Genomic DNA, 18,763 nt, shown 5'->3' on the forward strand with positions numbered 1-18,763 from the left:
ATTTTTCAAAAAGTTTCCCCCATTTAAACGGAATTGGAGTGTTTTTTGAAAAGTTCCACCTCCTGAGCTGTTTTGTAGTAAAAACAGGGGCTGATTCAGCTGTGCGTCCCGTGAAAATGCAATAATCCACATAAAACTGAGAGAAAAAGGGAAAAGTAGATTTTCCTGACTCATTCATTGGGAATTGCGGGTGCCTGCGTCATTCTGTCTCTGTATATATATAAAGTGATTCCTCAAAGGAGCGAGAACAGTTAGGCTGTGTGTGTGATTAATGGCTTAATTGATTAAGTGGCTCAGAGATTGATTGGTTGGGCCTAGCTATAACAGATTCATTAGAACAGTGATAGATCAGTGCGATCGGGCTGCAGCTGTTCCGCCTGGCTCCGGACAGCACGGACTGGTAATGGGCATCATCTGTCTGTCTGTAGACCACAATATGCCCACGTGCACACACTGCCGTCTGTGAGTGTGTGTGTGTGTGTGCGCGTGTGCGACGCACATCCCATTTCTCCTTCAATCACTCCAAACAACCAGGCAGTGGAGGAGGTAAGTAGGGATGAGGAGGAAAGAGGAGAAGGGTGGAAACTATTTTTGGATTAAAGGCCCTGTTGATCTATTCCTGTTTTCAGCATCCCCTCTCAATCTTCAACTTTTACACTCTGCCTCTCTTTTTTTGCTTCCTATTCGTCTTCATCGTCCTCAAAGCCTTTCCAGTTCTGCACTCTTCTTTCTTTGACTTTCTCCGGCACTCGAACCCTTCCCGTCCTCATGTCTCCTTCACTTGGCCTCATCTGCCTTCTCCTCCTTTATCTCGTCCCTCTCTCTCAAATTCTTAGCGAGCGTTTTGTTTGCACTGAAATGCAGATAGAAAAAAAAAAAAAAAAAAAAAAAAAAACCCAGAACACCGCCGCACACGTCTTCGCTGATAGAGGACAAGCACACGTCCGCCCGTGTGTGGAAGTTTGTAAGTGGATGTGAAACGTGGCTGTGCTTTAGCGAGTCGTTAACAGAGAGAAGACGGCGGGTGGAAAACGCGCCGCCCACACAGTCAATCAGAGCGTGGAGTCAGGTGGAAACGCACGCGCTGCTGAACATGTGGCGTATGCAGTATGTACGGCATGTGCTTGCACATATGTGCGAAAATAAGGAGGTTCCAGAAGTGAAAGTGTGTGTTTAAGGACGAATATAAAATATTACTACAGCTGTAAATGTGAGAAACAGCCACTGACAAAGCTGCCAGCCTTCTTATTTATATTGGCTTAATAGAAGTTGAGCTCGACTGAAATGCTGAAAGTTCCTTAACATCTGAGCGAACTCCATCTGCTGATGAAGACGGCTGTTTATCAAGCATGGAGGCTCGGAAAAACTCTTCCGCTTGAGATCAGCTGCTGTTTCCAGGTTGAAAAATGAGTCCTTGCTATTGTTAGTTCACTTTAAGCGCACACGCACGCTGGTCTGTTTTGACACTTTCAGGTAAATTGCTGCTCACCATGTTTAAATTACAAGTTGCCTTAAAGTATTTTTGAAAGCATCTGACAGGGGATTCAAATTAATCAGAAAAGGCATGCGGTTTGCTCAAAAGTGGTTTAAAAGTAATCTGCGTGAGCGAGATGTAAAATAAGTTGTGAGATGCTGCCTCGCTGAGATTGCTTCAGGTTTTCAACATAAGGGTGGAGGTGATTTCTGCACCTCTTCAGTGCTGGTCTCTACTTCACAATCTATGGATAAATACCTGCTCCAGTTAACAGACAAGTATACATATTATTTTTCAGGTGACTAAATGTCATGATCAGAACACAATTATTCTTGTGTTTCTTGCTGGAAAAGTGTCATCAAAGCTTTGTTTTTCTGTCTTTTTTCTGATTTTATTGTTGTTGTTGGGGAATGCAGAACACCAGAGAGGCAGCTGGAGAAAAATCCTGTCCTGAAAAACACACATTTCCATGAAGCTGGTGTGAAAAACAAAACATAACTTATGAGGTATTGACTTTAAAATGTGACTTTTACCAATGAAAATGATCTTTGATCTAATGAATGAATGATGACTGATAAATGTGCTGTTTTTCCACAGTTTTATTTTTTATTTATTTTTTTTTTTCATTTAGTCATGGAAAAATAATTAGTGTCGGGATGGACAGGAGAAGCTTACCAACACTTACCAACACTCAGTTAATGAGCGGCCGGCTTTATCTGCAGAGCCACAGGCACAATTAATAGGCTTCTCAAATATACTTCCATAAAATACTAAATTTATACCAAGCTGGAAATTTTTTATCCATATTTTTATCTCACCCGTCCACAAACACACACACACGCACGCACACACACAACTAAAGCCAGGCAACCAGTCACACATTCACTTCGCTATCTTTGCCTTCATTACCGGCTCACTGACCATATTTCCCTCGCTCATCATCTCTCCTCATTTTCACTCCTTTATTTTTTATTTTTTTTCTTTCCTTCAGTCTTATCTTTTCTTTACTGCCGCCTTACCCCCCCCCAAAAAAAAATCTTCGGCTCCATTTCCCCCCAACGATGTTTCTGCTCTCTTTCTGCAGCTATTGCTTCAAATTAGCATTTGCTCCTCCAATAACCTGTTACCCCCAGCGAGACGCACAAGGAGACAATCAGCCTGCTCGCAGTCACATTATCGAATGGCAATCCTCTGAAAACTGTTTATGAAGACTGAATAAAGCCACTGCGCGCCGATATGAGCCGGCATCCGAGCGCTGTAACCCATGTGACTGCTCAGCTTGGAGTCATGGACCGGGAAGCATTTCTACAAAGTGATCGGTGGATCTGGGGGCGGTGAAATGTTGTGGTTGCAGGTTGTATAGCGAGGTGGCGATAACGACATTTGCGTGACTGACAGGATCATTAAAAACCACGAACGGCGCGCAACTTATCTGCACACCTGACACCTCATTCAGCATCTCGCGAGCGTCGTGTGTGCTTGTGCATTTTTTTATTCACTCTAGGGATTTCAGATGGTTTTAGATGGTTTTATTTATCTGGAGATGAACATAAGTCAACTTCAATGACGCCTCATTGACACACAACTTCATTTTTCTAAAATAACTGAGAACAAACTCACTATTTCAGTTCATCGTGGGATGCTGCTCCACTGCTATAAGACACACACGACACACAAATGCGCACAACTGTAACCGTCAGCATTCAGTGTTTGCTCCCTCGCTAGTCAATAACATAAATGTACAAGACCACTCAAATGTCACGCATCCACCCGTCAGTAGTGCGGCTCAGTCTCCGTCCCCAAGGCAGCACATGAGTAGATTTTTTTAAACAATGCAGACTGAAATTGGAGAAATGTATCTTCACAAACCCTCTGCAGTTTGTTCTGATTCCATATGATCCCATCTGGACATCACAACAATGACCGACCCAAAAAATGCTTCCACCTAAATGTTTGTTTCTATCATGGCCGTCATTTCACACAGGAACACAAAGGAACCAGCGACAGCAGATGGAAAGCATTTTGGAACTTCCATGAACTTTTCTCACTGGAGAGTGGAGAAAACAGAACAATGCACCTCAGGTACTCTTTCCTGGACAATGTTTTCAAAATGATGCCCATTTACATGCAAACCGCAGAAAAACAAGGTGAAAAACGTAATATTTTAAATCACATTCTTTGTTTGACTGTTCCTGACCTTGTTCCCAAACTCCTCTTCCAAATTGAATAAATACGGACCCTCTTCTACTACACAAAATACATCCGCTATTGCTGTTTTCTAAGCACCTTAAACAAGCTCACTCATACAAACTGTCCCTTCAATAAAAACTCCTGCATTAGCTGACCGTAATCCAGCTTGACAGGCGGCAGTTACCTGCTAACAGCTAACGTCAGCAGACAGCAAAAGCACAATACCTCAGATATTCTTTTAAAATATGACATCAATATCCTAATCACTTTAAGGTCCTCGCAGGGCCTGTTGAGAGATTGTCTCCCATTAAAGTGCTGTGAGATGTATTTGACCTCTTTCCAGACAGCCCTGGCTCCAACATTGTTCACTTGCAGACCTGAATTTAACTGGCGTTTTGCAAGAAGCAACGTTGGCACAAAACCCCGGCAGAGGAAAACTTTTAGAGCTTCCACTTGCTCTGTCTGTTGGTCATTGATTCTTGGAAACTTGTTACATCCAGAGTGTGAGACTTTTTTTTTTTTTTTTTTTTATCTATTTCTCTTTTCCAGTAGACACCGCTCCCAGTGACTCACTATTTGTTGCTTCTTCTTTTGTTCCTGCATTTTGATCAATGCATTTGTGAATGGAAGTGGATTTAAATAAAGCACGAGTGGGTGTACATCTAAACAATCCTCTGCCAAAGCTGCACACATGGGCATCCATTCTAATCAGAGTCATCATGCTGTAAAACACGCTTGCAAATTAAACTGAGAATTCGGCGGAACAAGCGGAGCGTCCACACGGAGACACGCCGTTGCTTGTCATACTGACACAGTCCGTGACTCAGTTTCCTGTCCATCCTTCCGTCACTCCATCTCTCAGTCTGTACACTGGGGTTTTAATTATAGAAGCACAGAGGAGCCTCATTACACACTGAGAGGAAGAGAGAAGGGACCGAGCGAGACAGAAGCGAGAGAGACCGAGGAAACAGACAGAGAGGGGAGATGGGGATCAAGAGGGAGAATCTGATCCCTTCGCAGCTGAAATATTGAATATAATAATTTCAGACACAAGCAGTTGTAGCAGGAATTAATCAAAGCACTGATTCATTAGCTGAGCGTCTTTATCAAAACCACTGAGTATTAGTGCCTATTTGTATGATTACGCATGTGTGTGTCCCACATCTGCAGACTTCAAATTACCAGACTTTCAATACAGGCGAGTTCAGTGTCGTCTCGCACGAGGTTAGGTCTTTCAAATTAACCCCGTGGCCATGTGGCAATAGTTCTAAGCACGTCAGAGGACTAATGAAAGCAGAATATTGTTACCCATGCAGGTTTACATGCTAATAAATGCACCTGTGATTCAGTGGAGAGACCTTCTGGAGGATTAGCTGCCAATGACACAACTAGTCATTGAACCCCGTAATGAGTCTCAAGATGTCGCAGTCGGGGCACATCTCATATGATAAGGGTTGTCAAGTTTGGTTTGATGCGCGACAAAAAGCATCTGCTTCAGATTCCAGATGAACTGTTGTGGTAGCACTCAAGAACTCAACAGTATAATTTTTTAATGTAGAGTCACAAAAAAAGAAAAAAAAAATCACTTGTTTTGTACAGCTTCCTCTTATAATCCAAATTCCAGTGGTGGGACTTGATAAAATCAATCAGTGATAACAAATCATCCCCATTAGGCAGCCGTGGATCGGTTGGTGGACTGACCGTGTCTTAATGAGAAGGCTGCACATCTGATTCCCCATCTCGCCCTGTCCATATGTTGAAGTGTCCTTGAGCAAGACACTGAACCCCAGATTGAATGAAAGAATTTCCACCTCGGATTAATAAAGTATTTCTATTCTGTTCTAGATTTTGGTAGATGACTGACCTGAATCCTAGTGTGTTTAAACAACAACACTCATGGTAATTTATTTCAACTTTATCAACTTCCAATGTAAAATAAAAATTGTGTGTTCTTTAAATAAAATCCCAGGGATAACATCAGCTGGCCCATCTGTCCTCACATGCGTACCACTGAAGTGAACCCGATCACCTCAACTGCTTCAGTTGTGTGCGAGTCCTTTGTTGGATATTTTGTCCACAATTCTGTTCAACAGTTCTTTAACTTTTTTCTGTTTCGTGTATCAGATTCATTCGCCCGCCTGTGTGCTTTTCATTTTTCTGACATCAATCAACGGTGGCGTCTGGCGAATCGGTATGAGCAGTCTGTGAAAAAGCATGATTAAATACTGTAAAATTTTTTTAAAAAATGTGTGTTTTTCTGTGATAATTTAATACAGATTAAGTATGGGGGGGGCGACAAAGCATGCTCTATCATCACGTGTTTAATTTAATGGATAATACACAGAGGAGAGTCAGTGATGAATACAAAGTGTTTTAATCATCTTCACTTTTGATACAACTGAGACCGATTCCCTCCACTACACTAGACATGAAGCTTTCTTGCTTTTTTTTTTTTGGTTCATGTAGCTATGTGATATGTGAAAACAACCACAGATGGTCTCAAAATAAAGGCTGCTGTGCAAAAGTCCAGAGTTATTTGGCAACTAAGTGCAACACACTGCAGCAGCTGAAGCCCATGTGGTGTTTTCTTTTGTCTTCGAACTCCTTAGAACCAATTTAAATCTGTTTTTTGCACGGAGTGCTGTGTGTGGCTGCCTTAAACTGAAAAGCGTGCACAAATAACAGGACCAAAATAAGTCTTGAATGGCTGCTGAAAGCTGCTCGCTGTTTCCTCTGAAACCCTTCTGCACAGTGAGAACGAGGTTGGGACACCTGGCACGACCGCAGCCAGGACTCTGCACGCCACGTCAGCCTGAGAGAGGCTGTTAAACACTGCTGATCATTCAACTTTACATTTCCTGACCCCAGACAGTCCCATCACTCCTTCATTCCATTTTCCATACATCGACTGCACTCAGTGTTTTGTTGTCTCTTGAATATGTTTTTTTTTTCTTTTAAAAACTTTATTCTTTATTGCACTGAAATGTGAAGAACAGTGTTTCACCTCTATGAACACTGTGCACTTTTACACACTGATTGATTAGTCATACGGTGCTTTTGTTTGCGAGCTGCTGTGGTTGCGACATTAATTTGAGGATAAACGGTGATTGTAATTGCCTGTGATTGTGAAAGTGGGTGATGGTCGGTGCCCTGTGATGGACTGTTGACCTGTCCGGCGTGTCGTCACACGACGCTGGAGCTGTAAAGAAGCAATAAAGAAGATGGATGGATGCTGCTGCCACTTCTAGATTAGCAGCAACAAAATAAATATTCTGCATACAGGAAGAAGTCCTCTTAATTAATAGGACAAAAAAGTTTAACAGCATATCTCTGAAAAAAAAACAGAACCTTTTTCATTGTGTTGTTAAATAAAGCATATTGGCAGCTGCTTCCAAGCATTGCCATATTTTCTGGCGGTAATTAATTAAGAGCAGTCATATGAGAGGAGGGGAACAAAAAAAAAAAAAAAAAAAAAAAGATTTAGAGTCACTGTTCAGTGCGTACACCTGCGCTTTCCATCAGAGGGTGGTGGGTGGCTTCACAGCATCCAATTTGGCACTGGATTTGTTTTGTGGGGTCACCAGCCAAAAAAAGTGTGAGAGTCGCTGCTCCGCACGCCCGTCTGGAAAGTCTTCTGGGATTCACTCCCCGGCCCACTGTCTGCAGGCAGGCAGATTGTGGCTCGGATCATTACGATGCCACATTGGTGAGAAAGGTTTCCAGGGTGTTCCTTGAAGCCCACCAAGGCATGATGTGGCAAAATGCAAAAAAGAAAAAAAAACAAAACAAAAAAAACAACCACCCAGAGTGTATGAAGAGAGCCACGACACCAGAAACAACCTGAAGCCGGGTGGATTTTATGATTTCAAGCTTCAAACGAGGACCGGACGGTGTCTGGGTCTGCGACACTTAGATGGACACACATAGGTTACCATGTGTGTATACCTGAACCACCACACACACAAAAACAAACACACAACCACACACACTCTCTCTGGAGACACTAAAATACCCCCAATTAGACGCACCACAGAGCAACGGGGGATGGGACCTGGAGCTGGCAAGTGCGCGCATGCACACACACACACACACACACACACACACACACACACACACACACACACACACAGAACAAGGTCTCGTTTGAGAGTCAGCGATGTGGAAAGGAAACATCTGGAAGGGAGGGAATGCGATTAGAGAAAGAAACAAATGACACAAAGACTCGTCTGCATACGAAAATAACAACACAAATTGTTGCTGCTTGCACACAAATACACACACACACACACACACACACACACACACACACACACAATTCTGGAGTTCATTACAGTGTTAACAAAAAAGCTTCAAACCGAGGATTGGTAAAAGCTTTATAAGGAAACAGGAACTTGTTTGCTCCTCGCTGTAGGATAATTCTCCAGTTTTTCTCTTTTCTTCTTTCAAATCTTCTCTCAGATGTTGCGCTGACTTTGTCTGCGACCGTGCGAGTGTACGCACGTGTGCGTGTGTGTGTGCAGTTTTTCCTGTGGTCAGCAGAATCACCGAGTCACCTCTCGACAAACACTACCGTCACATCTGAGAAACCCCACTTGATGGAGGAGGGAGGTAAAGGGGGACGAACGGGGGGGGGGAAATGAAGTGATGTAGAACGGCAGACGCCAGGGGAGACTCCAACAGACTCCAACAGGAGGCATTATCAAACTCAGACAGACCCTCCTCCAATCACCCAGGCTGAGGTAATCAAACTCAGACGCCAACACCCTCTCTGGCACACACACATACATATGAATGATTAAGGTTATGAAAGGATATAAAGGTTATTTCGCGCTGCGTTTATGCGCTGGGAGCTCGTTCTCTCCCTCAGCTCTCTTCCCTCTCTGCTACTTTTGCGGCGCGGCCTTGTCTTGTCGCTCGTCTTTGTGATTGCTCTTCTGTACTTGTACTTTTTTTTCGGTTACATCACAGCATATGATGCTTGAAAACACCACCACCTACCATCCCCGCTTTTTATTCAGCTGAGTTGCTTTTATAACGCAAGTCATTACTGTGCAGAACCGCGGAGCTTCAAAGAAGGCTTCTTCAAACTTCCTTGTATTAAAAAGGATCTTATTTCTGGAAACTTTGTAGCCACACTAACTCCTGCCACCTGAGTAATTATGAAGGTACAGTATGTAGAGCATTTTGGAGCTGAGTTCCAGTGTGTTCAGTAGATTTTGTGTTCAGTAGAAAAATGCTGGGTTTTGAGGAAACTTGTATTTGAGTTATGAACGATGTAGTTTTTCAGGCAAGGTCAAAACCTGACCGGACTTTAAATATAGTATGTTTAATTTGTGATGGGTACAGTATTTTACTGTGTTTTGTTGGGGAAACATAAGCAGGAAAGAAACTGATACACTGCTACAGGAGCAGTGTTCCTGAGGATGGATAAAGCGGTAAACAAAGACGGGATGGCTGGACACGGTGATCCAGAGGCTGGTGTGTGGACCCAGTCTGTATATAAAGCAGGTTTTCAGAACTCACTCTATTACTGTCCAAACAGTACGTGAAGTGCCGGATTCCCGCAGCGAGTTCTGATCTTGTAAAAAGAATCCACCACAATAATTCAACAAGTGCCGTGTTGCATTTAACAAAAGCACACATTGTGGTGGACAGTCTGCAACAGACTGCAAATTAAAACAGCTGTTCAGGATGTGTTTCATTGACTTCAGAGACGTCACATTTTACTTCAGGGGTCACAAACAGCCTACTTTAATTTTGAGAGAGCTGGAACAGGAAAATAGTGTCATGATAACCTTAAATTTATATTTTATAAATCCCAACAATGTCTCAGCTTGGGTGTCAGTGTTGTGTTTTGTCCGCTACTCCTAAAAAATTTGTTGAAAAAAAAAAAAATCAATGTTCTTTTTGGCATTCTGGCGATTCGTTTGGTGGTTAGGTGGGCCACACTGGAGCTACTTGCGGGCCCCTTTTGGCCCATGGGCCTTATGTTTGGCACTCCTGATTCACACTTTTCAGTCTGATCGAATGCAGTATTTGCAGTATTCTAACTTTTATGCAATAGCCTCGGCTCCAAACTATTTTGTAGAGGTGGACAGATTCAGCCTGACTTGGAGGAATCACGAGGCAGACAGGGTCAAATAATAAGACGTTATCAGTTGCATTCAGGGACTAAAAGTCTGTACTGCATCAGATTGAAAAAAAAAAAAGAAATGTAAGCACAAGTGTCCTGACTTTGTGGAGAGGAAGTACGGAGTGATTGGAGTTCTCTTTAAAGTGAAGCACTCCATATGTGTGTGATGATCTTTGCTATTTTTCGCAGCTCAGCAATTATTAACAAGAGTGACATTAGGGGCTTCTCTATGAAGCAGATAAAGGGAGCTGATCGACTATTGAGCCCAAAGCCGAGATAACATTTAACGAACCACAGTAATTACAGCAGCATGTACTGTACGGATCTGCTAACATCTTTTGCCTTCCTGTTGTTCTCCTTTGTTATCCTGCCGAGTTCTTCTCCGCAGCCCACCCGCTCCTCTTCCTTCCACACTTCTGCTCTTATATATATGAAATCCATATATGTGGGATCAAAACTTCTTCATCTCGAGGCGTCTGAGGTCCCGAGCCATTTCATCGTGTTCCTTTTTTCTGTAAAGAGCTTGCGTTTGATGGTGTCCAGGTATGCCGAGTGTTTGCACGCCAGCGTGTTTTAAAAGCGCGCGTCTCCCCGCAGCGAGGGCTCTCTTTGGGGATATTTTGCTGCTCTAATGGTCTGATGTACAAATCTACAAAGATCCTCGCGGTTGTGAAATGAACAGCAGCGGCACACACACTCAGGCACACACTCTTCAAGGCAATAGGCAACAGGGAGACTGGCTGCTGTTTTGATTGACAGATGGGCCCCAACGTGTGTGTGTGTGTGTGTGTGTGTGTGTGTGTGTGTGTGTGTGTGTGTGTGTGTGTGTGTGTGTGTGTGTGTGTGTGTGTGTGTGTGAGGGAGTTAAAGAGAGAAAGAAGGGCAGCGATGATTGCAGGTATGGATGGAGCTCAATTAATTGGAGTGGGGATCCTCATCTCTTGTCACGAACAGAAATACCTGGAGGCCATTAGAACTCTTATTCTGTCTGGTGCTCACACACACACACACACACACACACACACACACACACACACACACACACACACACACACACACACTGAATCAAACTTGTACTGTAACTAATAAACCATAGCCTGCACCCTGAGTCTAACCCTCCCTTCCTGGAGTGGCTGTAGAGATTTGAATTGCTCTGCCGACTGTATGTTTGAACATCCCGCTCAATTCCAGTTCCTGTCTGAAATTCAACCTCTGTCAATCACGCCGTGCTCGGTCTGCGGTGATGACTGACTGAAAATGTCATTTGCGACGCCGTATGTTGTCGCGGGTGATAAAAAGCTCCAGGAGCTGTTTATTTTAGAGGCAGGCTGTACTTCCAGTGATTACAGTGTGTGACCTCTCACCGAAGCTGTTGAGCCGCTATCAATTGTGGCTGTTTCAGCTCCAGCACGGATGACAGTTAGTGCTTCTTATTTTCTGCAGTCTTGGCCACACTTACAGAATAGTGGTCAGGGACATGCAGATAATGGATCTGTCAAGTAGGCAGGTCCTACACCCGGCTAACACTTTTTCTCAGTTCTTCTGGCCTTCATGAATTATCCAAAAGACTTCACCTGTCAATCATGACACGGCAAGCGACAAAACACTCACACAAATGTTCCCATATGTAACAGGAAACACACAAGATGCCACAACAACCTTGGAGAGAATTTAGAAAACAGTAGATTCCTTGGATGGATAGATGGATGGATGGATGGATGAATCCATAGTACAATTTTAAATACAGTATCAGGAGAAGGGGAGAAAGCTGGCTCGTACAACCGTATGTCTGATGCAACCGCCAGTAACGTAACTCCAAGCCATGCTACATGTGAAAGGGCTTTGGGGCTCACACACCAGAGATGCTACATGCTAAACATGATTTAAGAATGTCTGATGCACTTATTACCCACAAGTTCCCATTTTCTCTTGAAAACATTGCGTGACCGGGGCCTTCGTTCATCTGAATTGGCGCTTAATTATAAGAAGATACTCTATAATCTGGAAAATTAAAAAAAAAATGGATTTATGCAACGGCGGCATCAGAACGGCTGAAATAAAACACCAACATGCAAGCAGCCGGCCGCAGTTCTTTTCAAGGATAGTGATTATTTGAGGTTATTAAAGCATCCTCAGCACTGCTCATGCGATCTAATGCTCATGCTAGGGTCAGTCAGATATCTTTTTAAGGTTGCTGTCAGGATGGACGAGACAGTTCTTGTTCAGTAAACAAAGAATAAGTTCGCCCAAAAAAAAATCAGTAATTCTAGCTATGCCACGAGCTCAATCATGTTAATCAGCATTGAGCATTCACATTCACACATTTAGCAGCTTTTTTTTTCATTTTATTTTTCAGTTTATTCTTCAATCAAGTGCAATCAGCCATCTTTTAAATAATAATAATAATAAAAAAAAATCAATCTTAGTTCATACTCAGTCCTCATAATTACAGAACAATCTCTTAGAATTTTTGAAGCAGGGTAATCTTTTTGATGTTAATTCAAATTTTAAAACAGTAGCTCCAACCATTTGAACTTTTGCAGCGGTTTACCATTAAAACATCTTGAGTCTGCACCCGTGACTCACTTCATTATTTCTTTCCGGCTCTGTCTATACTACTCCTCTTTTCCCCCTCTGGTTCTTGTCTGTTGAGCACAATGCTCGAATCAAAGTAAGAAAGGGGAGAATAGAAAATAGGTACCTCATTTATTCTGGCGAATTTTTGAAAAGAAAGACAACATTTTTAGAAATTTGACTGACAGCTATGAAGTTCTGCCTTCAGATCCTGTACAGGCTGCTTAATGGGATGGAAAAGAGAGAAGAGGGGAGACGGGACGTGTGGGGAGAAGACAGGACAGGAAAAATGAAAAATCCAAAAAGAGGTGGTATGGATGAACAAAAACGCAATTTGCATGGGTTCATCCATGTGTTTCCTCGTGTCAGCGAACCCGCTGAACTGCTCATCACTTCACTTCATTTGACTTTAATCTCATTTTCCTCTTTCCTCTTTCCTCTTTCTTTCCAGCCTGGGATCTCCTGTGAGCCCACCTCACCTGATCTCTGTCATTACGCCATCTGCTTCTCGCCACGCTGTGCCGTCTGCACTGTGCCACTGTTTATACACAGGAGTAGTAATGAAAGCTGTCAACATTACAATCTTTAACTTCTGAACAAAACTTAAGGTAGGGCACACCTGGAGATATTTAGGAAAAGGCTGAAGATCCATGCTCTGATTCACAATGTTTCAACGTCTACCAGTAGAACAAATCCGGAAACGGACTCTGGATCAAGAGATTTGCAACAATTATAAGGATCTTTTCTTTCTCTCTTTCTTGATTTCATTTGAAACCTGGTTGGAGATGAACTTCTGGGGTGTGTACAAGCTTAAAAAAATCAGCCTCTATTACCGTTTGGCAATCGTAATATTGATCTATTGGTTAGACTGATCGATTGTCTAAGGCCTGAAGGATAAAATTCATGGCATCATTTTTAGCAGTCCGTCAAGGAAGAACTGGAATTTTCTTCCACTAAATTTCAGTTTCCATTGACTGGGTGGCAGAAGCAGAGCAGGTCTTGACTCTGTTTTCGTGATCTTGTGTCTCAGACGTCTGATCTGTTGCCACCAGGTGTGAAAAGTTTAACGAGTGAATTTCTCACTTTGTAATCAAATTGAATCGACGATTGGCAAAAGCTTAACCGGGATGTATGGATTATGTATCATAATATTGATGTTCTATGTGATTTCATTGTGGCACATGTCAACAGTGAAAAGAAAAGCGTAATGAGTTATTAAACGAACTGCACAGAAAGGTTTCTCTGGTGTGCGTTTTTGACTTGCTGCTAGTTAGGTGATGGATGCATCTGTTGCACTTGGAATGCCTTTTCCATTTCCCAAACCAGCCAACCAGCAGGCTGTTTAAAAAAAAAAGAGAACTAATACCATAAAGCAGGAGAACAAACGGGTTTGTTCTTGTTTCAATGTTTGGTCTCTAACATCCTCTCTCTTTCGCAGTCTGTCCTTTTTTTTACATTACTTTTCCTCTTTGACTTAAATCATTATTCCTCTTTGTTTGCCATTTTCTGCAACAAACAAGTAAATCAAAAATGCTTGTACATGGCGCAGGATATTTACCAAGGAAATGTTTACTGCCGGAAACACACACTTACAAACCGAAACCAACACAAAGACATGCGGACGCAAATGTTTATGGCCAAAGACTGATCAGCGAAGCCTAACTATACCCTTACCGTTCCTAAAAACGCCCCGGGGAGCTCTTCATACTGACAGCTGTAACAAGGTACTCTGCTTATATTTATGTGATTGTGTATGAGTGTGTGTGTGTGTCTGCGCGTGTGCATTTGTGACAAAGGATGCCAAAGGATACAACCCTGTAAAGAGAATCTAATTAAAACTCTATACAGCCACAAGGGACGGGGCGCCCGCTCCCTCCCTCCTACTCTCGTTTAACCACAGTGAACACTTCAGCTGAAGGACTGTTAGACAGTGGAGTCAATCCGCCGGCCTCCGAGGAGAGGAGATAGAGAGGGAAGCATACAGCAATAAAGTGATGCAGAGACAAAGGCCATGACAGGGGCAGGAACACAACACGGGAGGAGGCGAAAAATGGATCAAACTTTGCACATCCAGTGAGTGAAGCCCATTTCTTCCTGAATGAACAAAGGACTACTTGTCATTCACAACAGTGAGCAGTAAAGCACCTTCAATAGCAACTCAGTAATTACTGATTACATTTTTTAAGGACCGCCGCGCCACAGTCACAAGGAAATCTGGAGGATAAACCTGCTGACTGCAGGACGGCACGAAGAGAAATGGAAAACTGTTTTTTTTTTTTTCCATCTTTGGCAGTCAGCATAGAACTTGAACCTTCTAAAAGTGAGGATGTAAATTATGTGACACTTAACCAGCGACCGGCAACACGTGGATCTCCTGCAGTAGATCAGCCTCCCATGTTCTCAACAATCAGGCACATGTTTCACTGGTTCCCTCTGCAGAGAACTCAGAGAAAAGGTCATCGACCAGACTCAGGTGAGGGTAGCCACCAAACGTGTGAGGTAAAAGAAACACAATTTGTAAACACTACACAACACAACTTAACCTGTGGTGCTCACTTCAAGTACAACTAATAATCAATCCACACGCGTGATGTTGAAGACTGTTGCAGGAATCTCAAAGCTGATTTTTTATTCATCATATCAATAATTCACATGGATCTGTTTAATGATTCGGAGTGAGGACCTCCAGTATTTCAGCTCGCACAAAAAAAAAAAAAAAAATAACATGCGTGCTCAAGTAAGTTATTTTTTTTCTTCTTCTTTTTTCTCCATGTCTCAGATGTGTCTTCAATCTGCAGCTTCCATCTCCTGCTGTTATTTCAGGTTGTATCTACCTCATAAGTTGTCAACAGTAATTAGGCTGCAAGTCAAACCTGTCTTCTGGGACGACCTCAGAGAATCACGGATTCAAATTGAATCGTGGCTGAGTGTGATTTTTTTTTGTAAACTAGACTCATATCTGTTAAAATATTGACCCCTCAACCCCCAGAGAAGCTAATCAAGCTCTTCGAGAGCCAAAAGAGGCGGCGGGAAAGGGGGTGAAATAACTTTAAGTAATGATCAAGTAGCAATTACTCGTGAATAGAAAACAGCACTTCTTTGTGAGATTGAAATGTGCTGCATGGCTGCAGTGTGGACTAAACCTAAGCCTGACGCCAAACAAGCTGCTAATCAGCACTTCCACCACATTTTATTTAAAAAAAAAAAGGTTTTTCTATTACCTGAGACACTCAGGTAGACGGCAGGACTCGTCACGTTCTCTCCCGTCATCTCGTTCACCGCCTCCACCTGGTAGCGGCCCGCATCCGTCGCCGTGGTTGCCAAGACGACCAGCTGATTGTCCAAAGTGATTGCTCTGCAGAGGACAAACAAGACATATAGATAACAAGGGCTCAGGGAACAATACATTAATAACAACCAAAAGAGGAACATGGCGTCTGGTAGACTTCCTCCATCTCTCAGATAACAACAAGACTCAAGCTAAGACTCTGTCAAGAGAAGTGTATTTGGTACATGGATCATTTGGAATTCATAAGGGGGGGGGGGGGGGGGGGGGGGGGGGCATTGAATACAAGCAGCATAAAGAAAAGAGGATTCGGGAGAGCTTAAATAAATCTCTCCTCCTGTCTCAGATTGATATGTGGCTCATTTCTGCTGCTTCCTGCATTCCTTCTTGGCCATTCTCATTGTTTGTGCATTGTCTCCTGCACTTCTTTCCTTACACTGATCCATCCTTGTTTCCCCACGTACCAGCAGCAGCAATCAATATGGAACAAACACGCGGTGCGCCGGTGCACACGCTCACACAATCACAAAAAAAAAAAAAAAAAACTCTGCGGATCTGAAACTGCTCTAACTCCAGAGCACAGAGATAAGAAACACGCACTTACAAACAGAAACACAGATTTTAGCACTGTTTTGCGTTCCAGGGGAGTTGATTTGGATGAGCTGTTTTCTGAGGGGAGGTGTGAATGATGGAGAGATCCATAAAGGGGTGAAATAATACATGTAGAAGTTGTATTATTAAGATGGTGTTACATGTGTGTGCCATGTAAATTAGGAACGCTGGCAGGCAAAGAGGAGACCTGCGATGTGTTCAGTGATGCTGTTTGTGTTTTCAGCAATAGGAGGAAGCCCACCCCTCCCTCAACACTCTAACCAGAGGGCCAGCTCCGAAATAAAATCAATGAGACCAAAGGGAGAATAAGTGTATTAAAGTGAGATGACTCCCTTTTATTCTTTTAGACATACTCTGCCTCTGCGGCCCTCACCGCACACACACACACACACACACACACACACACACACACACACACACACACAGTTCACATTAAAAAGCCCTGAGAGACAAACTTTCCTTGCCTGTATAAAAAAGGAATAACCGTAGACAGGAGGACTCCAGACTCCAGAAACATGAAAACCTGAGGTTTAAATACATGTATAAAGTCCACAGTAATTGATAAGAATATTTTGAGTGTGCTCTTGTATTTTTCTCAGCCATGCTGGATTGATTTTAGTGGCAGCTACCGCAGAAAATGACACAAACCAATAAACACAAACAGTATCAAGGCAGAGAGAAACTGAGGCCAAATCCAAAAGCTCCTTTTTATGTCTTTGTCAACACTTTAAAGCCAAGATTTATTGAATAACCTCAAGTTTAGATTGGTGTCTTGACCACACGCTGCTTATGATGGGATGCTTTAAATTAAAGTTTCCATCAACTCAGCTTTTCTAATTCAATTTCATAAATTGCATCAGAGTGAGATCTTTGCTCAGCAATAAGATGCAGAAGGGCTGAGCAGCTGTCCCACACCGTTTGACAAAGAGTCCAGCCGAGTCGGATGAAGGACACCTTTGCTTTCAGCCTCCAAATGAAAAACCAGATATCAGCAGGTGGTAAAGCATGAACACTTGGCTCACATCTCGAGGACTTGTCGCTTCGGTTTATCGTCACATGGCCTTAACTGTATTCGCGCTGCACTGCTGCGTGTGTCTCACAGTGCCACTCACTCTGTCTAATGAAAATAACCCCTTTGCAAACAAATTTATACTAGTTCAAAAATAAACAACCACCTGCACATAATGTCTTTACCCAGCTTGAATATATGAACAGTCTGTCAAAACATTCCTAAATATGAGTGGAAGGATGTATTTCAGGAGGCAGCAAGTAAACGACCTGCATTATAGTTTATAATTTCTTATTTCTTCTACCAGACATTGTCATGATTGCCGGTGACTTGAGCCGTTCATGTAAAAATCTTTGAATACAGGAAATGGATTTAAAACTCTTTTGCAGCTTGCAAAATACTTCACACTGTAAAACACACACATGCAATGATGGACCTGACTGCCATGCGAGGTGCTCAACACATCCATCAATGTGAGGCTCAGTGTCATGCTCAAGGACATAAGGACAGGTGGGGATCGGGAATGGAACCTGCAACTTTCCAATTGAGATGAACCCTTCCACCAACTGAGTCACAGTCATCAGTCATCTTATATCTCAAATAGCACTCATTTCGCATGCAACAACACGGACATTTATGGTTAAATTTCCACTATTGTGTTGACCATGGACGCCATGACACATGGACAGGAAGAAACTTTGGGGGAAGGAGTTAGAAGCATATGATGAGAAGAGAAGAGAAGAGAAGAGAAGAGAAGAGAAGAGAAGAGAAGAGAAGAGAAGAGAAGAGCCTCGGAGTAAGGCAGGCTTGTTTGACGGCGCTCTTCCAAACAGTCTCGTATACAGACAGAATTCCTCAGGTCTAATTTTATTCAGTGTGATTTCCCAGGAGAACATCCACAAGAGCCGGAGCCTCAACCCCAGTACTGACACTTTGTGTGAGTGCATGTCTGTGCGTGGCTGCTGCACACTCACATGTTTGTGTGTTGAGCCTTCAGCCGAATCCCGCTGCCTAAAATAAAGGTTTTAGTTGAACCGGACCTTTCCCCTGCTCTGCTTGAACTCATTTCGCATGTGAGGTTGAATCTTGCATCCTCACCAAGGTCTGCATCGCAATTTACAGCTGTTAAGCTCATTAACAGCACTGACCTGCCCATTGCATCACATCTGTTTCAGCCAGCACATGCTGATTAATAGACAGTGAAGGCTTGCTTCAACTTGCCTGCAGCGTCCAGGGGAGGAGAGCGCCTGGGAGGTTCCAGGAAATCTAACACCACCACGTTAACATTCAAAGTGAAGGGAGCTCAGCGGGAGGCTGCGCCAGAATGCAGCAAGACCAATTAAGATAGCGCATTAACATCGGCAGGTTTGTTAAGTTAAGCGAATTTGTTCATGTAGTATCTCCCCTCATTTGCATATCCCATTTCTATGTACTATTTACATGTGAAATTACTTGTGATGATGGCTGCAGCGATTTGCTCCATGC

The 18,763-nt window shown here is 43.0% G+C and overlaps 1 protein-coding gene across 3 annotated transcripts in view; it reads right to left on the reverse strand.

The window, feature by feature from the left end:
• Positions 1–18,763, reverse strand: part of LOC115389579 (protein sidekick-1-like) — a 300,042-nt gene that overhangs the window by 127,770 nt on the left and 153,509 nt on the right. For all 3 annotated transcript variants that reach the window (XM_030092998.1, XM_030092999.1, XM_030092997.1), the window contains exon 5: positions 15,593–15,726. In XM_030092998.1, the coding sequence (XP_029948858.1) occupies positions 15,593–15,726 (134 nt within the window). The remainder of the gene's footprint in view (positions 1–15,592; positions 15,727–18,763) is intronic.

Source organism: Salarias fasciatus, chromosome 6 (genome assembly GCF_902148845.1).
Source record: "Salarias fasciatus chromosome 6, fSalaFa1.1, whole genome shotgun sequence".
NCBI lineage: Eukaryota > Metazoa > Chordata > Actinopteri > Blenniiformes > Blenniidae > Salarias > Salarias fasciatus.